The sequence below is a fragment of the Leucoraja erinacea genome, chromosome 9 (assembly GCF_028641065.1).
Source record: "Leucoraja erinacea ecotype New England chromosome 9, Leri_hhj_1, whole genome shotgun sequence".
Lineage (NCBI taxonomy): Eukaryota > Metazoa > Chordata > Chondrichthyes > Rajiformes > Rajidae > Leucoraja > Leucoraja erinaceus.
In genome coordinates this window covers 25,483,553-25,510,373 of record NC_073385.1, presented here as the reverse complement: position 1 = coordinate 25,510,373, position 26,821 = coordinate 25,483,553, and the positions used below count along the sequence as shown (strand labels likewise).

The 26,821-nt window shown below is 42.5% G+C and overlaps 1 protein-coding gene across 1 annotated transcript in view; it reads left to right on the top strand.

Annotated features, from left to right (window-relative positions):
- The window catches only part of mdga2a (MAM domain containing glycosylphosphatidylinositol anchor 2a), an 845,563-nt gene that overhangs the window by 794,417 nt on the left and 24,325 nt on the right, over positions 1-26,821 (top strand). The window contains exon 15 of the mRNA XM_055640389.1: positions 23,193-23,323. Coding sequence (XP_055496364.1) covers positions 23,193-23,323 — 131 coding nt within the window. The remainder of the gene's footprint in view (positions 1-23,192; positions 23,324-26,821) is intronic.

The window sequence follows — 26,821 nt, the reverse complement described above, 5'->3', positions numbered from 1 at the left end:
ATTACATGAAATTCTACCATTTAAATAAGTGTGCTATTCTCCATAATACCATACCTTCTCTGGATGTCTAAACATGTTCTTGTTCGACCTTCTGCACTGCCATTCCTCAATGTAATCATAGGTCTAATTTTATAAGAGTTGGTTGAATGTTGCTGTTGTGCTAAATCTCATCGGGTTAACTTGTCTCTAATTTAATAGCTGCTTTATTTCGTGAGAGAACATTGATGGGTTGCATCTCAGCAGTTTGTACCCAGGCAGACTGGTGAATGCATTTGCATCCAATTGCACAGTCCTATCAGTTGAGTAAAGGCCTGAAGGATGACAAGTGTGCAGTTCATTGGACTGCACACAACTGGAGGCCGCTGGATAGCAACCATGAGACTTGACAGTGTCTTGCCCCAAGAAGGTTTAGTGAAAACTGAATAATGCTCTGCCTTGATGACATTTATCATATGTGACAAGATGTCAACCTTTTCTAGCTGCGTAAAGTCAATCTACCTGATACTTAGTTCTCATCAGTTGCAATTTATCAAACTTTGCTGTGATTTCAGAAAACAATAAGTTAGAACATCTCCAGTCCCAGCCTGGACAAAGGTTTGAGGTTGTTTATGCCATTATCCTGTAACTGGGACAAACCACTGTGTGGGAAGGCAATAAAAACTTGGACCAGTCGGCAACCTGGATAGTCACAGAAAGCTCACTAGAGAAATTACTCTGCATTTTTATTTATTTTTATGCTTTGTTTCCAGAATGTTACAATTAAATTGCAAGTTGGCACATATTTTAATTGACTGGATATTAAACATATCAGCCAACTGAAAGCTGGACGAACAGAAGGTTAGCCTTGTTTTATATAACATGCACTTTTAGACTTTAGATATACAGTGTGGAAACAGGCCCTTCGGCCCACCTAGTCCTCTCAGGCCAGCAATCACCCAGCACGCCTCCAGAATCAGGGACAGTTTCTTCCCCGCTGTTATCAGGCAACAGAACCACCCTATCAACCAACTAGAGAGCAGTCCTGAACTACTCTCTACCTCAATGGAGACCCTCGGACTATCTTAGAGCAGACTTTACTGGTTTTATCTTGCACTAAAACACACATTATTCCCTTTATCATGTATCTGTACACTGCGGATGGCTCAATTGTAATCACGTATTGCCTTTCCGCTGACTGGTTAGCATGCAACAAAAGCTTTTCACTGTACCTTGACACATGTGACAATAATCTAAACGCAAATTAACTCAAACTCACTGAACTACACACATTAGGGACAATTTTACAGATTACCAAAGCCAATTAACCCACACATCAGGAAGTCTTTGGAATGTGAGAGGAAATAGGAGCACCTGGAGAAAGCCCACACTGTCACAGGCAGAACGTACAAACTCCATACAGACAGCAGCTGTAGTCAGGATCAAAGCCGGGTCTCTGGCGCTGTAATGCAGCAACTCTACCGATGCGTCACTGTGCTGTATCCTGCTGAAGCCTTGAACAATATACCTCACTAGCATCTTCGAACATGCTTTTTCAGGTCATGATCATTGTGCCATATGATAGTTGTTCAGAGTTAGAGAAGAATTAAGGCAACCGCAGGCCATCAATCAGAACAATATTGCATGTATAATCCAAGTTATATCTTCACATCCTCAAATATTTGAAGTCTAGATTGGGTGGATCTTGTCTTAATGGTATTCAGTTATTAGAGTTCCAATACAGCAGTGTTAATGCTGTTGGTACTTTGTTGTTTGTGATAAATATTAATGACAAGGGTATGAATTTGGGAGGTATGATTAGGAAGTTTGTGGATGACACAAATTGGTGGTGTTATGGGATAGTGAAAAATGTTGGCTTAGGCTACAGCAGGAAATAACTCAGATGGAATTTAATCCTAACAATTGCGAGGTGATGCATTTCCGAAAATTCTTTGGGGGAGGACATATACAGGAAAGTGGTAGGGCACTAAGAAATGTTAACAAACAGAGGGACCATGGGATTCAATCCATAGTTCCCTGAAAATGACAATATACTTAGAAAGACTGGTGAATATGGCATTTGTGAAGCTTGCCTTTGTGGGTCATAGGACATAGAATATAAAACGTGGGACCTTATATTGCAATTTTACCAAATACTGGTTAGACAGCTCTTGGATTATTGTGTACAGGTCTGGTCACCTCACAACAACAAGGATATGGTTGTGCTGGAAAGAGTACAGCGGACATTCACCAGGCTGAGAGATTACCTGATAGAGGTAAATAAAAATTATTAAGGCTCAGATAGGGTAGACAGTCAGAATCTTTCTCTTATGGTTTGAGTTATCAAATACAAGAGGGCATACATTTAAGATGAAAGGAAGGACATTTTAAAGTGGATCTGTGGGGATAGTTTTTTTGACACACAGATAGCAGTTGATATCTGGAACTTCCTGCCAGAGGAGGAGTTGGAATCAGATAAAATCACTATGCGTAAGAGACATTTAGATGGCCACTTGAATAGACAATACGTAGAAGGATACAATTCGAATACGGGCAAAGGGATCCGTGCATTTGGGTAAAGAGATTGGCTTAAATGTGGAGGTCTGAAGGGCCCATTTTCTGTGTATTGCAGAATTTTAAGGCTCTATTCAAAGTTCTCACTTTGCAACACCTTTTTAGTGGGGAATGATACTGATTTACAAAGGCTTGAAAAGGAAATATTCCAAGAAGGTTCATGGACAAGCAAATTATGATTTACATTAGTTATGCTTATCTATTATTATGTATTTATTTATTTAATTCTTTATTTCGAACAGAATAAAAGAATAAAAAGCAAGTGTGAAACAGCATACAAAAAACAAAACAAGAATATTTATAAAGTGTCATAAACAATATCTATAAATAAATGAAATCATATGTGGCTGAAAAGGAGCAGGAAGAAGCCAAAGCTTATTAATTCCCACCACTTACTAATCAAATATTTACAAAGCCATACAAAAAGAGAGAAAAAAAGAAAAAAGAAAAGAAAAACCCTCATATACTATACAGTATCTTAGTCATATGTCATATATACAACCCATCACCCTATAATCACCCTTCCCAATACAATCAGTATAACAAATATCCCACTCACAATCGCCTATCCTCATCCCAATATTCTTTTTAAAAAGTGTTTTTGTACATCTTTTTAAACTGAATTATGTTTGTGCTAAGTTTTATCTCCTGTTCCAGACCATTCCACAAATTCACACCACAGATTGCTATGCACATACTTCACCATTCACCATTTTGTAAAGGCAAACTGCTTTGCATTTAGTTCTCATCAGATTATATATGTAGTATGCAATCCACTTTAACCAAAACTAAAATGTTAATGAAAACCAGGGACACTGCAGGTTGAATATTTCTTTCCATGTGACTGATGGAGCAATTGGAATGGGTGCACAGTAGGGTTCAGAGATGTGTGGTACACATTTGGATGACTCTTCCAGGGATTTCAGTGCTGTTTTTATGGCCTGTAGCATCAATAGGACCTTCAGACAGAAGCAGTCTCCTGTGAAATCTGCTGTTTAATTTTAAAGGGTTGACCCTAAACACATCCCAGTGAAATGCTTGGAATCCAACTTGAGAATAATTGTAGATTATAAAACAGATCAGCAAATGAACAACCCCAAGGCCCCATAATGTCTGTGCTGAAGATGATGCCAAGACCAATCATATCTACGTGTTCATATCCCCCCATTCCCTGCATATCCATGCACATATCCATAAGCCTCATAAATGCCACTATTGTTTTTGCCTCCACCACCACCCCTGACAGCACCTGCCAGGCACTCACCACCTTCTATGTAGAAAAACTTGCTCCATGCATCTCCTTTAAACTTTGCCCCTCTCGCCTTAAAGCCATTCCCACTGGTAATTGATATTTCGATCAGAGAAACATAGAAAATAGGTGCAAGAGGCCATTTGGCCCTTCAAGCCTGCACCACCATTCATTGTGGTCATGGCTGATCATCCACAATCTGTAACCCGTGCCTGCTTCCTCCCCATATGCCTTTATTCCACTAGCCACTAGAGCTCTATCTAACTCTTTTAAATTCATCCAGTGAATTGGCCTCTGCTGCCTTCTATGGCAGAGAATTCCACAAATGCCCAACTCTCTGGGAGAAAACGTTTTTTCTCATCTCACTTTTAAATGGCGTCCCCTTTATTCTTAGACTGTGGCTCCGGGTTCTGGACTCCCCCAACATTGAGAATATTTTTTCTGCATCTAGCTTGTCCAGTCCTTTTATAATTGTATATGTTTCTGTAAGATATCCTCTCATCCTTCTTAATTCCAGTGAAAACAATCCCAGTCTTTCCAATCTTTCCTCATATGACAATCCCTCCATCCCGGGGATGAACCTTGTGAACATACGCTGCACTGCCTCAATAACAAGAATGTCCTTCCTCAAATTAGGAGACCAAAACTGCACACAATACTCCAGATGTGGTCTCACCAGGGCCCCGTACAACTGCAGAAGGACCTCTTTACTCCTATACTCAAATCTTCTTGTTAAAGAAAGTCCACTTGATCCTAGCGAATAGGATTGAAGTAAATAAATGAATAGGACGAACAACCCCACAATCATAAATATAAACATCACCTTGGCTCTCTCCCACTTATTTCTCTCTCTCAGCAGAATCTGCCTCGGCTTTTCACAGCCAGCTCATTTGACATTTGGAACTATCCAGGAACTGAGCCCGCAACAGCTGTTAATCTGATAGCAGGCGGGCAGAAAACAAAATCCTTTGGGTACAGCACAAGCTGCTCTTTGTGTGCACAACATCATTGTCTGATGTGATTTGAAAGCAGCGCATCTTCAGTATTAAATAATCTACCCATTATGGCTCCACCTCTTGGAAACAAAAATGCTGAATTTCCTCCTTTGTGATTAATTATCTCTGTTCATATGAAATATCAGTTCCAAGTGCAAATAAGACCATTTGTTTTCTGCACTGAAGTTATGTAAAAAAATAGATAATGATCAGGTAAATATTGTAATCACCTTGAAATTAACATAATGTGGGACCATAACTAATATTATCTGAGGCCGAACAAATCAAATCACATCAATAGAATTAATGTTACACATGGTTGCTAAGGGGTGCAATAGAACTATGTTCTAGGTTTAGTACGTCGAACAGTATAGCACAGTGACAGGATGTCCATAATGTCTGTGCCGAACATAATGCCAATTTAAAGTAATCGTGCCTGCGTGTGATCGCTCCACTGCATATCCATGGACCCATTTAAAGGCCTGTTAAATGCCACTTATCTGCCTCTATAAAGGCCTCTTATCTGCCTCCACAGCCACACCTGGTAGCGCATTCCAGGTGCCTATCACTATCTTGCCCCACACATATCCTTCATACTTTGCCTCTCTCACCTTAAAGCTATATCTTCTTGTCTTTGACATTTGCACCCTGGGCAATAGGTTCTGAAAGCCTACCCTATTTATGCTTCTCGTGAATTCGTAAACTTCTATCTAGCCTCCAAAGCTCCAGAAAAAAACAATCCAACTTTATTCAACCTTTCCTTATAAGGTCATAAGGAATGGGAGCAGAATTAGACTATTCCGCCCATCAAGTCTACTCTGCCATTCATTCATGACTAATCTATCTCTCCCTCCTATCCCTCCTTATAGTTAAAGACACAAGAAATTGTAGGTGCTGGTTTACAAAAAAAAAAGAAAGTGCCAGAGTAAGTCCATGGGTTTGGAGGACATGGATAGATGACATTTTAGGTTGAGACTCTTCTTCAGACGGTTGGAGGACTGTGAGTAAGATGGCCAAAATTCACAGCGATACATGGTAGCGTTTTTTCTAAAATCAATATACACATTTACTATTTACTAGATTTACTAGAATGTTGCCTGGGTTTCAACAACTAAGTTACAGAGATAGGTTGAATAAGTTAGGTCTTTATTCTCTGGAGCGCAGAAGGTTAAGGGGGGACCTGATAGAGGTCTTTAAAATGATGAGAGGGATAGACAGAGTTGATGTGGACAAGCTTTTCCCTTTGAGAATAGGGAAGATTCAAACAAGAGGACATGACTTCAGAATTAAGGGACAGAAGTTTAGGGGTAATATGAGGGGGAACTTCTTTACGCAGAGAGTGGTGGCGGTGTGGAATGAGCTCCCAGTGGAAGTGGTGGAGGCAGGTTCATTGGTATCATTTAAAAATAAATTGGATAGGCATATGGATGAGAAGGGAATGGAGGGTTATGGTACGAGTGCAGGCAGGTGGGACTAAGGGGAAAAAAATTTGTTCGGCATGGACTTGTAGGGCCGAGATGGCCTGTTTCCGTGCTGTAATTGTTATATGGTTATATGGTTATATATACATACATATACATATACACATACACATATATACATATATACATATACATATGTATATAACTGCACATAATCATCCAAATACAACCTAACCAAAGCTGCAACACAGATTCCTGACTCATCTACTCAATGCCCCGACCTATGATGGAAGCACAACACGCTCCTATGTATAATTATGTTAAAACAGCAAAGATAAGTGTGAGCCAACCTTGATGAATCAATGACTTAAAGGCATTTAATCTGGCCAGGCAAATGCAAATGCAGATTTCTTCTGGCTTAAATAGAAGGAAAATAAGCTGTGGGTTTCTGAGAAATTTGAATGCACAGTATTTGCAAAGCCAACATGAAAAAATAATTTATTTTCTCTGGACTGTGTTTCTGCTGACATTCTGCTTCTGTTCTCCTTAGCAATCTGCATCATTTAGCAACCACATTTTCTCACTGAAATCTGCATTAAATCTCTCCCTTTGTATTGATTAGTACGGATGTCAAGGGTTATGGAAAGAAGGCAGAGGATTGGGTTATGAGCGAGAGATAGATCGGCCATGACTGAATGGAGGAGTAGACTTGATGGGCTGAATAGCCTAATTCTGCTCCTATCACTTATGACCATTCCTGGAAAAAGAGAGACAGAGGCTTCGCTACCATCAAAGGGGAAAGTGCGGGCAGGAAAGTGATTGCTACGTTTTGGCCTGGTATTCATCGCTGAACATTTGCTCTTGACAGGTGCAGCAGCTCAGTTTCCTCTGGCAATGCGAGAATGTTTGGCTTCCATGCAAATTATTTTGTTGGGAATGTTTACACCCAGGACATTACTTTATTACTATACACATAATTCTGGAGTTGATTGGTCATAATGTCCACAAAATAATAACAAATCCAGACCAACTAGTTATTACCCAATATGTTTTGTTTGGTTTAGACCAACGATCGCCCATACACTGCACACTAGGAGCAAATTTATAGAGGGCAATAAACTAGAAACCTGCACATCTTTGGAATGTGGGAGGAAACTGGAGACGGTGCCTTTTGTCAGGATCGAACCCGGGTCTCTGGTGATGTAAAGCAGCAACTCTACCGCTGCGCCTCAGTGCCAACCATGTCTACCCTCACTCTTCAGCAAAGTGATGGAGGATCTTGTTGACCTTGTTGACATTGCCCATTTTCCAATAATGTATGCATTGAAGCCCAGTGTGGACTTTTCCAGTAAGTCTTAGCTCCAGACCTCATCACAGTTTCGGTCCAAACATGGACCCTTGAAGAAGGGTCTCGACTCGAAACGTCACCCATTCCTTCTCTCCAGAGATGCTGCCTGTCCCGCTGAGTTACTCCAGCATCCTGTGTCTACATTGAATTTAAACCAGCATCTGTAGTTCTTTCCCACATGGACCCCAAGAGCTGAGCTGCAGAGATGAGGTGACACCAAGCAACGTTTGACGAAATGTGATGTGGAGGGGTCATGATACAATTCAAATTGGTGGCATCAAGGGAAAGTATTCCAATAATTATGGTTGTACTTTGACCTATGAAAAACGGTTGTGCTTGTTGGAGGTCAACCATCCCAGCACTGGACATCACTGCAGGAATTACTCAGTGTCCTAGGCCCAACCAATTTCAGCTGTTCATTAATGCCCTTCCATCGTAAAGTCAGAAGTGGACTGTTCTCTGATGATTGTACAATGTTGTTTTCCATTCACAACTCTTCATCAAACAATTTTACAGCTTACAGCTTAGTCAATTAACCTAGAAACCTGTAAATCTTTTTGGAGTGTGGGAGGAAATTGGTGCACCCAGAGAAAACCCACACGATCACAGGCAGAATGTACAAACTGTGTGTGTGTGTGGGAAATTCCAGAGAATATTCAGGCCTGGGCTGATAACATTTATGCCACTGAAGTGCCCGGTAATTATCATCTTCAACAAGAGAAAGCTTAATAACCTCTCTTTATTATTCAATGGCATGACTATCACAGGCCCCCCCCCCCCCCCCCCCCCCCCCCCCCCCCCCTCAATAACCTGAGAATCAGCATTGCTTAGAAACCTAGCTGGAACAACCGCATAATTGCAGTGATTTCAAAAGACTGGATATGCTATTGAGGTCTAGAAGTTATTCCATCATCCACAAGACACTAGTCAAGCACATGATGGAGCACTCTCCACCTGCCCGGATGACACAACAAAACTCAATAAGCTCCACAGCATCGAGCACTAAGCAGCCTATGATCACCACCTCCTCCTGAACATTCACTCCCTCCATTGCTACCACATCCCATCTCTTGTATGTACCATCTACAAAATGCACTCGCCAAGGCTATTCCAACAGTGACCTCCAAACCCATGATTGAAACGGACAAGGGCAGCAGTAACTTAAAGATGACACCACCTGCAGGTTCTCCTCCAAATCAAATGCTTGGCTGTCTTGGAAAACTTCAACCTTCCTTCAGCAATACTGAATCTATGTCATGGGAACCTCTATCATGTAGTATTGTGGGAGTGCCTTCACCTTTCCTCTTCTCTCTTCGGGTTATGTTAAAGGAGGGCAGATCGAAGCACTTCAATTTGAATAGGCTGAAAGTGGCTCTACGTTATTCCAACCATCTGTCATTAAACAAGTGGCACGATGACATGGTTTGCTGTAGATTACATGCTGAAAGCCTTTAAACTAAAAAGGACCTAAAACATACCTTTCCTTTGCAACATAACATGAAATAAACTCTCAGGCTGTCTTTACTGCAGTTGCAATTACTCAGTTCACTGAGGAACAGTGGAATTATTTCCACCAATTTTGCCTGGAATAGTAAACGTGGGCAACCAAAACAAATGTGGCCACACAGAGACTACAAATGCTGGAATCTTGAGCAAAAATCAAACTGCTGCATGAACTCAGTGGGCCAGGCATCACCCGTGAAAGGGAAATGAACTGATGACTCTTATACATTGGCGAGACCAAACGTAGTCTGGGCAATTGTTTCGCGGAACACTTTCGCTCAGCCTGCCTGAACCGACCTGATGTCCCGGTTGCTGGACACTTTAATACTCTTTCCCATTCCTACACAGGCCTTTCTATCCTAGGTCTCCTCCATTGTCAGAGTGAGGCTAAACGCAAAGTGGAGGAACAGCATCTCATATTTTGCTTGGGCAGCTTACAGCCCAGTGGCATGAATATTGATTTCTCTCACTTCGAGTAGACCCGGCATTCCATCTCTCTCTCTCTATCTCTCCCTCACACTAACTTCTCATTTTCAACCAACAAACAGCTAACAATGGCCTGTTTCCTTTATCGTTGTTTTCGTTGGGGGGAGTGGGGGAGGGGGGGGTTTTCCAACAGATCCTGAAAGTCTACGAGTGCCTGGATTTTGGGGATGCTACTTAAATAATGGATATACAACGACCAGCGACCCCATACACTAGCACTATCCTACATAGTAGGGACAATTTACCTACAAACCTGCACAGCTGTGGAGTGTGGGAGGAAGCCAGACCTAGAGAAAACCCACGCAAGTCACAGGGAGAACATAGTAACTCCATACAGACGGCACCCGTAGTCAGGATCGAACCCAGGACTAAGGCGCTGTAAGGTAGCAACTCCACTGCTGCACCATTGTGCTGCCCTTGTGATCCATGAACCTTTCCTAATCCTAGTTGCCGACAAACATCGGGTCTAGTGGACCCACTGCCAATAAAAGCGATCTCATCAAATAGATTGAAAGCCAATCACATGCAGGAACGCTCACAGACGACAAAACCAAACAGTAAAGGGCCTGTCCCACTTAGTGACTTTTTCGGCGACTGCCGGTGACTGTCACAGTCATAGCAGGTCGCCGATAAAACGGCGACTGGACCCCCCCCCCCCCCCACGACAATGTCTACGACAACCTACCACCTAGTCGATGTCAAGCTATGGCAAGCTATCGACAACCGGTGACCCAATCGTCGTGACTTTGGACATCCACCTACGACCACACCAACAACAACCTATGACCATTTCACTGCACATCTTGTATGTGTATGTGACAAATAAAGTTGACTTGACCACACAAGCAACAACCTACGACAACCAAAGTCAACCTACGTCCACCCGCGATAAGCTACGACGAGCAGCGACCCTGTCGGCGACAAATGAAGACAATTCAGTCGCCGGTATCTGTCGCCGGTTGATGTAGGTAGTCGCCCATGGTATTCACCGAAGTCAGCACCTGACAACAACCAACGTCACCTGGGGATAACCTGCATAATCCTGGCGACAACCTCCGACAGCACCTACGGCAGGAGAAGACAAGCTATGTCAAGCCCACAGTCGCCGAAATGTTTTGAACATTTCAAAATCCAGCGGCAACTAGAAAATCATTACGACTCTTTAGGCGACTTGAGAAGACTACTCACATCATGTAGGCGTCACCCATATGTGAAAACAGCCTAGTTGCCTGTAGTCGCCAAACAAATCGCCTAAGTGGGACAGGGACTTAAGAAAATCAGAGTTGCATAGCACCAAGTAAAAAGTTTGGAAGCTCCACATGAGATTAAGATTAAAGTTGAATGTCACAAATAACATCTTTAAGATCCATGGAATGTTGACATTTTTTTTGAGAAATAACAATTAATATCAACAAAATTAGTGTCGGAGGAAGTGCAGATGCTGGTTTAAACCGAAGATGGATACAAAATGCTGGAGTAACTCAGCGGGACAGGCAGCATCTCGAGAGAGAAGGAATGGGTGACATATTGGGTTGAGACCCTTCTTCAAACTGATGTCAGGGGAGAGGGAGATACATGGATAAGGAAATGTAAGGTGTGCAAACAGGGCAATGGGAATGGAGATCAAGGAACATGAAGAATAGATCATTGTTAGCTGGGAGAAGATAAACATCGAAGCAAACAGAGATAAAATGTAGTCGGAGACAGAAATATTGGTCGGAGAAATGGGAAGGGGGAGGGATGGAGAGAGAGGAAAAGCAAGGGTTACTTGAAGTTCGAGAAGGCAATGTTCATACCGCTGGGGTGTAAACTGTCCAAGCGAAATATGAGGTTACAAAATTAGTTTTGTGTAGGGCAGAGAGATCATTATACAGCAATTTTGGCTTAATACACAATTGAGGTTTCAATTTTATCTCTGCAACATACTGGCACATTTCAGAGTCTGAGCAAGTGAGAATAGTTGGTAATTCTCTGCAGTTCTCCACAGACCGTTTATTTTCAACAATAAGTGTCACAGAGGGCCACAACAGTGCTCCACATGGTCGAGCAGAGATTTCCAGGTGTCAACTGCAGAATTTCTGCATTTAACTGCACAAGTGTTGGTCAAAAAGCTGGTGCAGTTCTGTGAAGTAAAGACAATTATGCTAATACTTCACCATCACAGCCACAACACTTGGGCCTAGAATCATTACATATAACATTCATACAGCATCTATATCAAGATAGTGTTGGATTAGTCGACCTTTTATGAGCTTGAGAAACATTTAGACAGGTACATGGATGGGACAGGTTTAGAAGGATTATTGGGCCAAATGCAGGCAGGTAGGACTAGTGTAGAAGAGACATGTGGACTAGTGTGGGCAAGTTGGACCAACTATTCTCACTTGCTCAGACTCTGAAATGTGACAGCATGTTGCAGTGATATAATTGAAACCTGAATCGTACAGTATATTAGGCCATAATTGATGTATTATGATCTCTCTGCCCTACACAAAACTAATTGTGTAGACATTAATTGTCATTTCCCTAGAAAAATGTCAAAATTCATTGGATATTACAAATGTTTATTTGTGGCATTCAACTTTAATCTTAATCTCATGTGGAGTTTCCAAAGGCCTGTTTCCACAATGTTTGACTATGACTCTCAAAAATAACTAAGTTCCTTTTATTAATGATACCAAAGTCATAGTGAACAGACAGCAATAGTGGGGTTCAAATGTATCACTCTTAGGATCTATGGCCAGATTTTTCAACTGTTGTGATAATTAAATGACTTCCTTGGAGGACACAAACATGAAGTGTTTATCTCCGTATGACAACATGTTCACAGGAATCCTTCAGAGAGATGCACTTGGCTTCTCATCTTTATTATAATTTGATGGATATTATTCTGAAAAGCAATATTGTCGCTGACACCAACTTTGGCATACTAATCAATTTGTCAAGGAAAAGACAAGCAGCAACCAAATTACTGCAGGCAGACACATGCAGAATAGGACAGTGGGTGGACAAGTAGTATGTTATCTTTAGTTCTGGGAGGGCTAAGTCAGTAATTCTGTCAAGTAAACATGGCTCTTGTTAACAATCAATTTCTACGCCATACAGACATGGAAATCCATTTCCAAAAATCGTGCCCCCCCAAGCTCGTGTATCATATTCAATCTGCTCATGTAAGTGGTAATGTGAGCTGGAAGTCTGCGCCTTAGCTCATGTCATTGGTGCTTTGGTACTCCAAGCAGCATATAAGGTTGAAAAAGTTAGGTCTTTATTCTTTGGAGCGCAGAAGGTTAAGGGGGGACTTGATAGAGGTCCTTAAAATGACAGAATTGACGTGGATAAGCTTTTCCCATTGAGAGTAGGGAAGATTCAAACAAGAGGACATGACTTCAGAATTAAGGGACAGAAGTTTAGGGGTAACATGAGGGAGACTTCTTTACTCAGAGAATGGTAACTGTGTGGAATGAGCTTCCAGTGGAAGTGGTGGGCAGGTCGATTTTATCATTTAAAAATAAATTCGATAGGTATATGGACAGGAAAGGAATGGAGGGTTATGGTCTGAGTTCAGGTAGATGGGACTAGGGGAAAATAAGTGTTCGGCACGGACATGAAGGGCCGGGATGACCTGTTTCTGTGCTGTTATTGTTATATGGTTATATGGTTTGTTGGAAGGAAATGCAGATACTGGTTTACACCGAAGAGACTCTCAGTCTGAAGAAAGGTCTCGATCCGCAATGTCACCTATTCTTTTTCTCCAGAGATGTTGGCTGACCTGCTGTGTTATTCAAGCGTTTTGTGTCTAGGAGCATGTAAGGTTACTCAACAGAGGACTGGAAAGGCCATTTAGCCCCTCTAGTCAAAGTCTCTCTCCGAGGATTCAGTCATGACATTCTTCCCATACAGAGTCACAACATGCAAACAGGCTCTTCGGCCCAACGTGCCCATGCCATTGATTGTTCACTTTATTTTAATTTGTGGGCATGTGGCACCACCGGCGAGGCCAGCAGTTACGAGTTTCACTTGCGAGTGAGCAGCTGAGGAGGAGAAGCACGGGATATTTAAAAAGCAGAGAAACTGCTCCTAGTAATGCATAAAAGGAAGGAAGGCCTATTGGGAGAGGCTGTGTTGTGGTGCAGGTGCTGTGTTTGAGGGTAAGGGCTGAGGCTTTGGCTCGCGAGGCTTTGGCAAGAAGGCTGAACAGAGAGTGATGGCAAGAAGTGGAAAGGTATGGAGTTTTTTTAATACAATCTTAGTCTTAGTACAATCTTATAATCTTAGTGCAGTAATCATATCAGTCAGGATACTGGTATGCTCCTCCTGCAGGATGTGGGGAATCAGGAAAGCTTCCAGTGTACCTGTGGACTACACCAATGGGAAGTGCGTACCAGCTACAGCACCTGAGTGACCGAGTGAGGAAACTGGAGTTGTGGCTGGGCGGCCTCAGGATCATCGAGGAGAATGAGAGAGTCACAGATAGGAGTTATACTGAGGTAGGGTGACCATCAGGGAAGGGAGCAGGCAAAGAGTGCAGGAATCCCCTGTGACCATTCCCCTCAAAATCAAGTATACCCGTTTAGATACTTTTGAAGTAAATGAGAAGGTGATGAGAGCAGTGCACTGGACATAGTCCGTATGGACTTCAGCAAAGCTTTTGCGTGGGAGGCTGTTCTGGAACGTTAAATCGTATGGGATCAAGGGAGAGCTAGCCACTGGCATTGGCTCCATGGAAGGATGCACAAAGTGGTGGTCAAATTTTTTATTTGGACTGGATGCCTGTGCCTAGTGGTGTGCCTCAGGGATTGGTGCTCGACCCATAGCTGCTTATCATCTATATCAATAATATGGATGAAAATGTACAAGACAGTAAAGTAGATTATATCATAGACAGTGAAGATGGTTATCAAAAATTACAATGGAATCTTGGTCAGCTGGGCAAGTTGGCGAAGAATGGCTAGTGGAGTTTAATTCAGATAAAGGTGAGGTGTGGCAATTTGGAAAGTCAAACCAGGGCAGAACCTTCATAGAAACATAGAAACATAGAAAATAGGTGCAGGAGTAGGCCATTCTGCCCTTCGATCCTGCACCGCCATTCAATATGATCATGGCTGATCATCCAACTCAGTATCCTGTACCTGCCTTCTTTCCATCCCCCCTGATCCCTTTAGCCACAAGGGCCACATCTAACCCTCTTAAATATAGCCAATGAACTGGCCTCAACTACCTTCTGTGGCAGAGAATTCCAGAGATTCACCACCCTCTGTGTGAAAAATGTTTCCTCATCTCGGTCCTAAAAGATTTCCCCCTTATCCTTAAGCTGTGACCCCTTGTTCTGGACTTCCCAAACATCGGGAACAATCTTCCTGCATCTAGCCTGTCCAACCCCTTAAGAATTTTGTAAGTTTCTATAAGATCCCCCCTCAATCTTCTAAATTCTAGCGAGTACAAACCGAGTCTATCCAGTCTTTCTTCACATGAAAGTCCTGACATCCCAGGAATCAGTCTGGTGAACCTTCTCTGTACTCCCTCTGTGGCAAGAATGTCCTTCCTCAGATTAGGAGACCAAAACTGTACGCAATACTCCAGGTGTGGTCTCACCAAGACCCTGTACAACTGCAGTAGAACCTCTCTGCTCCTATACTCAAATCCTTTTGCTATGAATGCTAACATACCATTCGCCTTCTTCACTGCCTGCTGCACCTGCATGCCTACTTTTAATGACTGGTGTACCATGATACCCAGGTCTCGTTGCATCTCCCCCTTTCCTAATCGGCCACCATTCAGATAATAGTCTACTTTCCTGTTTTTGCCACCAAAGTGGATAACCTCACATTTATCCACATTATACTGCATCTGCCATGCATTTGCCCACTCACCCAGCCTATCCAAGTCACCTTGCAGCCTCCTAGCATCCTCCTCACAGCAAACACTGCCCCCCAGCTTTGTGTCATCTGCAAATTTGGAGATGTTGCATTCAATTCCCTGGTCCAAATCATTAATATATATCGTAAATAGCTGGGGTCCCAGCACTGAGCCTTGCGGTACCCCACTAGTCACTGCCTGCCATTGTGAATAGGTCCCGTTTACTCCCACTCTTTGCTTCCTGTTTGCCAGCCAGTTCTCTATCCACATCAATACTGAACCCCCAATACTGTGCTTTAAGTTTGTATACTAATCTCATATGTGGGACCTTCTCGAAAGCCTTCTGAAAGTCCAGATACAACACATCCACTGGTTCTCCCTTATCCACTCTACTAGTTACATCCTCGAAAAATTCTATAAGATTCGTCAGACATGATTTACCTTTCATAAATCCATGCTGACTTTGTCCAATGATTTCACCGCTTTCCAAATGTGCTGCTATCCCATCTTTAATAACTGATTCTAGCAGTTTCCCCACTACCGACGTTAGACTAACTGGTCTGTAATTCCCCGTTTTCTCTCTCCCTCCCTTTTTAAAAAGTGGTGGGGTAACATTAGCTACCCTCCAATCCTCAGGAACTACTCCAGAATGTAAAGAGTTTTGAAAAATTATCACTAATGCATCCACTATTTCTGGTTCACAGTGAACAGTAGAGCCCAGGGAAGTTTTGGAGAGCCGAGGGATATAGGAGTACAGGTACACAGTTCTACATACTTCATATAAAATGTCATGACTGGTAGATAGGTTGAGGAAGAAGGCTTTTAACACACAAGCCTTCATCAGTTTGGGAATTACTGTAAGTATAGAAGATGGAACATGATGTTATAGTTATATACAAGATGCTGGTGAGGCTATATTTGGAGTATTGTTTAAGAAGGAACTGCAGATGCTGGAAAATCGAAGGTAGACAAAAATGGTGGAGAAACTCAGTGGGTGATGTAGACAATATAGAGCGAAGGAAATAGGTGATGTTTTGGGTCGAGACCCTTCTTCACAATACCCTTCTGGAGTATTGTGTTCAGCTATAGGAAGGATTGCTATAGGAAGGATGTCATTAAGCTGGAAACAGTGACAGAAGATTTACAAGGATGTTGCCAGGACTCAAGGGCCTGACAAAAGGGAGAGGTAGGAAAGGCTAGGACTTTATACCTGGGAGCACAGGAGGTTGATGGATGACCTTGTAGAGGTGTATAAAATCATGAAGAGAACTGAGAGGGTGAATGCACCTAGTCTTTTCCCCAGGATAAGAGCATCAAGAACAAAAGGGCATGGGTTTAAATTAAGAGAAGCAGGAATTAATAGGTCCTGAAGGGTTACTTTTTCAAACAAAGATAGGAAACGTTTAGAAAGTTATGGGCAAATGAGGTAAGCTTAGATGAGGAATCTTGGACGCCATGGACGAGTTGGGCCAAAGGGCCTGTTCCTTTGTTGAATGATTCTTTGGCTCGATAAGCATTTACTATTCATTCATAATGGTTTCCAGAATTTTTTTAAATCAAGTTTTGTTCGTTGACTAAACTTTCCAATGATTGGATGAGTTCCTCTCACACCAGGGGTTCATTTATTCAAGAAGAAGTTAGGATGAAGGAGTATCGTCTCTGACCCAATAACAATCGTGATCGAACATGAACTTTGGCAGCACTTGAATGGCAAAGCTGACTTCTAGAAATTGCTAGGAGTGGTATAATCTTCTGCTTCACAAAAAACCCTTTGTCCAGGCTGAATGGGACTGATCATCTCTTCCACTAAGACCTTGTTCACAATGGCCATGCTGACAGCAGGCTTCGAGACCTTATGTGCATGGTTTAAGGTCAATGATTTCAGAAGTAACACCAAATTGAAATAAAATCAACAGTCCACACACTTGTGCTTGGCCTCTCAGAACAATGACAATGATTTGTATTCAGTTTGGTTGAGCAAAGATCAGAACCTTGTGGTTTTGTACGTGTTTGTTCGTTTATGTCGTCTGTGAAAATCCTACAAAGATTACTTTCACGATTGAGGACGGTACCTCCAAACATCGTTCCAGATTTCTCTCACTTGCTGGATTATTTGGACATACTCGTCGGCGGGGCTGTGGATGCGTTCAAGGTCTTGAGATGGAGGAGGACCCGTGGGAAGCGTTCTGGAGCACTCACCCGACTCTGGCGACGAGGATCGCATACACCACTCCTGACCATATTCCTGGCAAAAGTACGTTCTCTCAAGAACAAAGTGGACGAACTGCAACTCCTGCATCGGACAAACAAGGACTTCTCTCGAGCTGCTGCCCTGTGTTTCACCGCGACCTGGCTTTGCGAGTTGACCTCGGACAGCACGCTGCAACTGGCTGGCTTCCAACTTCACAGAGCGGATCGCAAAGTGGAGGCAGCGGGGAAATCAAGAGGCTGTGGAATATGCTTCTATACCAACCAGGACTGGTGAAGCGACATCACGGTACTACCAAATTTATGCTCTCCCAACCTAGAATCCCTCTTTATAAACTGCAAACCCTTCTACTCTCCGAGGGAATTTAACTCCTTTATTCTCGCTGTAGTTTACATTCCCCCCCCCCAAGCCTGCGTACGTGAGGTGCAAACTCGCTGACCAGGTAATGAGGGTAGAGAGTGACTTCCTGGACTCCATGGTCATTGTTTTGGGGGACTTTAACAAAGCAAACCTCAGCCGTGACCTTCTAAAATACAGACTTCATGTTACCTGCCCCACCAGAGGGGAGAGAACACTTAACCACTGTTATACTGCAATCAAGAACGCATATCGCTCTGTTCCCCGGGCGGGTCTGGGTCTCTGATCATTGTCTAGTTCACCTTATTCCGACCTACAGGCAGAAACTAAAAGCCGCTAAGCCTGTGGTCAGAACAACGAAAAGGTGGACAAGCGAGGGCATTGAGAACCTACAATCCTGCTTTAACTTCACGGATTGGAATGTGTTCAGGGAAGCAACCACAAGCCTCGATGAGTATACGGACACTGTGTCATCATATGTCAGCTTTTGCGAGGACAGTTGCATTCCAACTAAGACCCAGACATGGTTCAACATCAACAAGCCCTGGTTTACTGCAGAACTCAGACAGCTCCGACAGTCTAAAGAGGAGGCCGACAGGAGCGGGGATGCAGACCTCTACAGGCAGGCCAAGTACAAGCTGAGAAGAGTAATCAGAGCTGCCAAGGAAAGGTACCCTGAGAAGTTGAGGAGCAAGTTCTCAGCTAGTGACTCTTCTTCAGTTTGGAAAGGCTTGCAAGAAATTACCAGCTACAAGAGGAAAGCCCCCCGCTCTTTGGACAATCGTCTGCTGACCAAAGACCTGAATGAGTTTATACTGCAGATTTGAAAATCAGAAACATAACCCTGGTAACCCCTCCCCCCCATCCCCAATCAACACAGCCAGACTCCAGTCTACAAAGAATAAACCCTGCACCTTCTCCTTCCCATTCACCACTTCATACCTACTTAAGGCAAGTCTCCAGTATGAAAAGACTGGACCATTTCCCACCTCAACCAACACTTCACACCCACTCACAGCCTGGCCTCATTCTGCAAAGACTGGGCCCTTCTACACCCACCCCCCTCCAATCACCACTTCACACCCAATCGCCCACATCTTCTGGGCTGCACAACATCACATCCAAAAAGGCAAGGATTACTTGTCTTAATGACTACAGGCCTGTCGCACTGACCTCTGTAGTCATGAAGACACTCAAAAGGCTTGTGCTGGCCAAGCCAAAAAATATCACAAAAATCCCTGCTGGATCCTCTGCAGTTTGCAAATCTGGCCAATAGATTTGTGGATGATGCAGTCAACCTGGGCCTGCACTTCATCCTACAGCACCTGGACCGTCAGGGGACTTAGGCGAGGATCCTGTTTGTTGATTTTAGCTCTGCATTCAACACCATTGTGCCAGAGCTACTACACTCCAAACTTTCCGAGTTGACTGTGCCTGAACCCCTCTGTTGGTGGATCACCAGCATGTGAGGCTGGGAAAGCACATCTTGGACACGCAAACACTCAGCATAGGAGCATCACAAGGCTGTGTACTCTCTCCTCTACTCTCTCTACACCAACGACTGCACCTCCACAGACACCTCTGTCAAGCTTCTCAAGTTTGCGGATGACACAACCCTGATTGGACTGATCCAGGATGGGGAGGAATCTGCCTACAGACAGGAAGTGTCACAGCTGGCGTCCTGGTGCCATCGCAACAACCTAGAGCTCAATGCTCTTAAGACAGTGGAATTGATTGTAGACTTTAGGAGAGCTCCCCCACCCCTCACCCCACTCACAATCAACAACACCACAGTCACATCTGTGGAGTCTTTTTAGTTCCTGGGAACCATCATCTCCAAGGACCTTAAATGGGGGGCCACCATCGACTCCACAGTCGAAAAGGCACAACGGAGGATGTACTTCCTACGCCACAGGCAATGATGTTCCAATTCTACATGGCCATCGTAGAGTCTGTTCTCATTTTCTCCATTATGGTCTGGTTTGGCTCAGCCACCAAGCATGACACCTGGAGGCTGCAGTGAAACGTCCGATCAGCTGAGAAGATTATTGGCTGCAACCTTCCCTCCATTGATGAACTGTGCACTGCCAGGGCCAGGAAGTGAGCGGGCAAGATCATCTCTGACCCCTCTCACCCTGGCCACAAACTCTTTGAATCACTTCCATCTGGAAGGCTGACAGCCAGACATAAAAACTGTTTTTATCCACGAGTAGTTGCTCTACTCAACAGCCAAAAATCTGTAGACTCCCTTTGATCTGGTATTTTGGTGGTTCACATGCTTGATCACTGGTGTTTTATCATTAATTTTTTATTATTATTATTAATGTTTAGTGTTTTCTGAGTCATTCATAACTGTCACTGTATGTCATGTTGTTACTTGTGGGTGGAGCACCAAGGCAAATTTCTTGTATGTGAATACTTGGCCAATAAACTTACTTACTTACTTACTTACTTACTTACTTACTTACTTACTTACTTACTTACTTACTTACTTACTTACTTACTTACTTACTTACTTACTTACTTACTTATTCACTTACTCACTCACTCACTCACTTACTCACTCACTCACTCACTCACTCACTCACTCACTCACTCACTCACTCACTCACTCACTCACTTACAGGTAATGGTAGACATTTTCTCCAAAGAATAAAAATCTCAGAGGCCCTAGAAATAGTGTCTGAAAGGAAGAGAGATACCAATAAATCTCTTTCAAACTCGTGAGATTATGTGTGTTTGCCTGTTAGTCCATATACAATATTTTACTGTTGCCTGTTAGTCCATATATTTCACTGAAAGTGCAGTTGGTTCTTGACAACACACAGAAGGCAATTGGATGATGTTATTTAAGAGAAGAGTTGGAAGCAGTTTTGTTCACTAAGCTGTGAAATTCAGGTCCTAGTTACCTTTCCCATGTAAAGGACAAAGACAACATGAAGTCAGCTGCAAATGATCCATAAACTCACATTTGTTCTCAGGTAGGAATCTTTGCAGATGCAAAGAATGATATGCTGCCCTATTCCAAATCAGCTGCACCATAGGGTTTGAGATCATCAGCCATGTTTCAACAAAAGGAAAATAACTTGCCCAATTTCTTCTTTCACAGTATGAATACCTGTATTTCTGTCACAATGCCACAGAAGGCTGTGGAGGTCAAGTCAGTGGATATATTTAATCAGAGATAGATAGATTCATGATTAGTACAGTTGTCAAAGGTTATGGGGAGAAGGCAGGAGACTGGGGTTAGGAGGGAGAGATAGATCAGCCATAATTGAATGGCGGAGTAGACTTGATGGGCCGAATGGCCTAATTCTGCTCCTTCACTTATGATCTTGTGATATTATCAGTTTATAATCGTTTCATAATTTAGCTACTAGATGACTTACCAAAGTTCCTGACAGTTGACCTAGAAACATGAGTTTAGATCAGCAGACCACAATCGGTGAGGGTAGATGACAAAATCTCCCGTTTAATAATTCAATAAATCCTCACATTGATGCGTTCTCAGTCCCTGCTCTCCACCCTATACACTCATGATTGTATGGCCTACTTTGGCTTTAACACCATCCACAACTTTGCAGAAGGCACCATTGTGAATGGGCTGAATCACAAGAATCTCCAATTACTCTTACTGCAGAGTCTGGACCGGACTTCCAACTCTTGACTCCATCGAAACAATACTGTCTCCAAAAAGCAGCCAAATGTGTCCCACCCTGGTCATTCCTACTACCCCCTGCTCATATGGCAGAAGGTACAGAAACATGAAAACATGCCCTTCCAGACTCAGGAACACAGAATATTATTAAAAGTTAAAAGCTTGTTCCCCTCTGTTATTAGGCTTCTGAATGGTCCTTACATAAGTTTGGGTACTATCCGATTCACCTCTACCCGATTGTGGACATTGGACTTTGTCTATGGAACTGACGCACTACAATGCTGAGAACTAAATTCTGCTCTACCTATTGTACCTGATTTGACATGATTGAATTTATATCAGGTATATCTGATCTATTTGGCTAGCATGCAAAACATAGCCTCGGTACAAGTGACAATAAAAACATAAACCTAAATCCAAAAATCTACCTTGGCAGCTGAAGAGTTTAATTTCAAGTGATTAAATAAATATGGATTTTAACAAGCCAGCATCAGTAACGATAAACATGAATACTGAATTATTATAAAAACTCATCTGATTCACTAGTGTCCTTCAGGGAAGGAAATGTTTTATCCTCGCCTTGCCTGATCCATTTGTGATCCACCAATGTGCCTCTTCAGTTCAGGAGCCATTAGGAATTGGTAACAAATGCCAGTTTTTCCAATGACTTCCATATATCATGAACAATTGAAAAGGTGACAGTTTTGAGTTTTATTTCCAAAGCCGACCGGCTTTACTGATAGAAAATCTGATTGAAAATATCAGTCAGCAAATCTGTACCTGAAATGACTTATGTAAGGAAAGTAACACAATTTCTGTAAAGTCATTTTGTTAACCTACTAATTGGAACATTATTCTCTAACGGAAGTCATGAAGCATTCTATAGTTCTCGTACCAGTATGATGACACCAAGCCAACATGAGTTGCCAATAGCTATTTCACTTTCTAGCTGTCCTACTATATTTTTTTACATTTCCATAGGTTTTTAATAAATAAAAAGGGGAAATGCCAGAAATGTTAGCAACGTTACCTCAGCGGGTGAGGTAACATTGTAAGAGAAATAGAATTAATTTTTCAGGCTGATGAATTCATTCTGGTGAAAGGTCATCGACCTGAAATGTTATCTATGTTTCTCTCTCCACAGATGCTGCCTTATCTGCTGAGCATTTCCAGCATTTTGTCTTTTTACTTCAGATTCAGAGTATCTGCAGTATTTTGGTTTTGTAAGTTTGTGGTGAATTTGCCTGAAACCAATTTGTTTTCAATTTGTTTGCAAACTTCTACAAGTCTGTGTATCTAATTGGATGTGCCTTAAATCAGACTGAATAAGTTTGATCTTGTGCGTTCCATAATAAGGTCATGGGTGGTGCTGAGAATTACAGTCTACCTTCTATGTTCTTGTTATACTCTTGGCCGTGCATCTGCACTTGAGTTTTGAGAATAAATAATTAAGAGTATTCTACCAGTCTGTTGCAACTGTTCCACTTGAAGAAACTCTTGGATCAGGACCTATAAGAAGTCTGCTCTACATCAATTCTTCTTTGTGCTGTTGCTTTCTAGGTACTTTGAAACTTTTCCTACGATTCAAAGGATCGACCATAACCGAAAATCTAATCTGGAGTATGTCCGGCAACCAAGGGGATCAGTGGGTTCATGCAAGTATCAACATCAATCCAAGTGGAACTTTTCAGGTGGGAAAATAAAAATTACTATAATACGTTGTGACAAAGATTGCCATTTGTAGGTTAAATACCAGCCATTTTGATTGTGTATTGAAATCTATGACTTAGTATGTGTGCAAATGCGATTAGCTTAGATGCGCATAGAAACATAGAAAATAGGTGCAGGAGTAGGCCATTTGGCCCTTCAAGCCAGCACCGCCATTCAATATGATCATAACTGATCATCCAAAATCAGTAACCCATTCCGGCTTTCTCCCCATATCCCTTGATTCCCATAGTCCTAAGAGCTAAATCTAACTCTCTTGAAAACATCCAATTAATTGGCCTCCACTGCCTTCTGTGGCAGAGAATTGGTCAGTATGAATGAGATGGGCTGAAGGGCCCGTTTCCGTGTTGCATGACTATGACACAAAGAACAAAATCGAATTCACAATATTACGCATGTTTTGGTGAACATTGAAAATCACTTTTCAGGTTTGATTAGTAAATGTTATTGACCCTTAATTAAGCTCTTGGACAATAACAGTATGAGGGGGAACTTCTTTACTCAGAGAGTGGTAGCGGTGTGGAATGAGCTCCCAGTGGAAGTGGTGGAGGCAGGTTCATTGGTATCATTTAAAAATAAATTGGATAGGCATATGGATGAGAAGGGAATGGAGGGTTATGGTATGAGTGCAGGCAGGTGGGACTAAGGGAAAAAAAGTTGTTCGGCACGGACTTGTAGGCCCGAGATGGCCTGTTTCCGTGCTGTAATTGTTATATGGTTATAACATCCGACTGCATAATGTAATTTTTGAACTGCCCTTCTGATGTCCTTCTGTATCAAATCCTACAAAATGAATGGGGTAAGTTATCAGCGGCAATCCAGTAGGTGAAAGTTACGAACAATGTATTGGAAGGTGTTTGAACAATTGGTTGGTATCCGTTTGGAGGTGCAATAGGATGTCTGATGTTATTATTGTGCTTCTCAGAGTTTGCAAGGCTAAAGCTCTGGGCTGCCCCAATGTCATCGGCTAGAGGCTCTTTTGACTGAAGGGATGGCTGGTGCTTTGAGTGAAGGTTAAAGGTTGAAATGAGGCCTGTGACAGTGGGAAGCCTGTTGTTCCTGCAGAGCCCAGCAGACCACTCTCCTGCTCTTGTTCCGAAAACAACGTGGCATCCAGTATTGCCCTTCTTTGGCAGTTCTGAATCGAATCATAGAAAATAGGTGCAGGAGTAGGCCATTCGGCCCTTCGAGCCTGCACCGTCATTCGATATGATCATGGCTGATCCTCCAACTCAGTATCCCATCCCTGCCTTCTCTCCATACCCCCTGATCCCTTTAGCCACAAGGGCCACATCTAACTCCCTCTTAAATATAGCCAATGAACTGGCCTCAACTACCTTCTGTGGCAAAGAATTCCACAGATTCACCACTCTGTGTAAAAAATGATTTTCTCATCTCGGTCCTAAAATACTTCCCTCTTATCCTTAAACTGTGACCCCTAGTTCTGGACTTCCGCAACATTGGGAATAATCGTCCTGCAATGGTGCCATTAAATATCCCCAAAATTAAATTAAAGGCCTTATGTACATCATTATATTCCTAAAGAGATAGTTGCCTACAAGAGTGAAATCATTCTGGCAACTCTGCCTCGTGCAAAAAGTTCATACCTTTAAAATGGAGATGAGGAGGAATGTCTTTATCCAGAGGGTGGTGAATCTCTGGAATTTATTGCTACAGAGTCATCGGGTATTTTTAAAGTGGAGATGGATAGGTTTTTGATTAGTAAAGGCGTCAAAGGTTGTGGGGAGAAGGCAGGAGAATGGGGTTGAGAGAGAAAAATAGAAATGCCATGATCGAATGGCAGAGTAGACTTGATGGGCTTAATTCTGCTGCAATGTCTTATGGTGTTTTTTAGAATAGCAACAAAAACCACACGTGTGCCTTTTCCTGCAATTTTCTGAGAGCCAGCATATTTTTAGCATATCTGAATGCTGATGCGCAATGGTGTCATTTGAAGACCACTGCTATTTTTCACAGACTAACACAGGCCATTCGGTGACTAGTAGCATTTTTCTCATTAATTGGCCAGCACTTGGCCCATAGCCATCTATGCCTTAGCAATCCAAGTGTTCAAAGACATGTTAGAGAGGAGAATTGTTGCACTGTTATGCAAACAAGCGTAGTAGAGGTTTGTTGGGATTATTTGGGTGAATTTGTAACACACGAACCAGCCAAATTCAAGTGAACGACAAGACACAAGCTTGGCATAAAACCTATATAAGGTCATTAAAAGGTTAGAATCTGAGTGTCCCTTGCGTCATGTGTCCCTTGTCTTACCAATACAGTTTCTCAAGTCTATTTAACCACCTTTTGTCACCACCTCTCGTGATGACAAAAATCCAATGATTTACAAACTCTCAAATAACACTGATACATATTTGAAATATGCATGATTTCAACAAAATATGTTATTACAACTTTAGCAAATCTATCTGATTTACAGCTGATCTGTTCATGCTGGCACTGTGCGTTGCTTCTGGACTCTCCATACTGAGAAACAAACTATCAACATCTACCTTGTCTACCAGTCAGTCTGGGACTTGTTGATTCCCACCTCACACAGGTGGTGGCAAGTCTGTCTGCACCTTACACATATCCAGGGGATGTCAAGATGACCAGCCCTAATACCTAGCTAATGAGGACGTTATGCAGCAAGCATGGGTTTCTTTGCAGACCTAGTAATGGCACTGAGAATGTGAAGAGTGAGAATTTTGTGGACAACCATTACCTCTGCTTTTCACAAGTTTAAGCTCTGCAGGGAAAATCATTGTGGTACTCGTGTTTTGAAATGGGGCTCAGTTAAACTCCATGGGAGCTTGGGTTTGGTAACATGAGTTCCCCACCCTATGAGTTGAGCGAGGGTTAACGTCCTCATCACTTGATCCCTTAAGATCTTGGTCTACCACTTACTTGCTTGTAGATCTAGTTTCAAGGAAGGTCTGACCCCTTGTAGCGTGAGCTGGTGTTGGCAGGCCTGTGTGCACTCAATTCTAGAATCTGCTCAACTCCTGAAATGAATACGCTGTAAAAAATTCCAGATAGAGAAGTAATTTTGTTCCTTTGAATAGAGTGCGGTTAAAATGTGTTTGAGAATAAAATGTTTTGCACTGCAGTGCAATGCCATGATAGTAATTGGCACCTTAACTTCACTTTGGCTTGGCACCATCATTTGTTTCCTGAGAAGATTATATTCTTTTGTTAAAGATGGCTTTCATTCTCATGAGAAACTCAGGTATTTTAAAGTCTAGACTACAAAATTAAACCATTGTGTGTTCTTGACTAGCGGTCCACTGGGGTTTGACTAAATCTGCTACAACAACATTGTAGTGACCTCCAGCACCCCTTGCTGCACACCAAGGCATTGTGCATGCTTCAAACCTGAGGCACTTAATTAATAAACTATGCAATGCAATGGGTTTTTTGGGAGTCATTCAAAAGCACATTGTTTTTATATAGTTTCA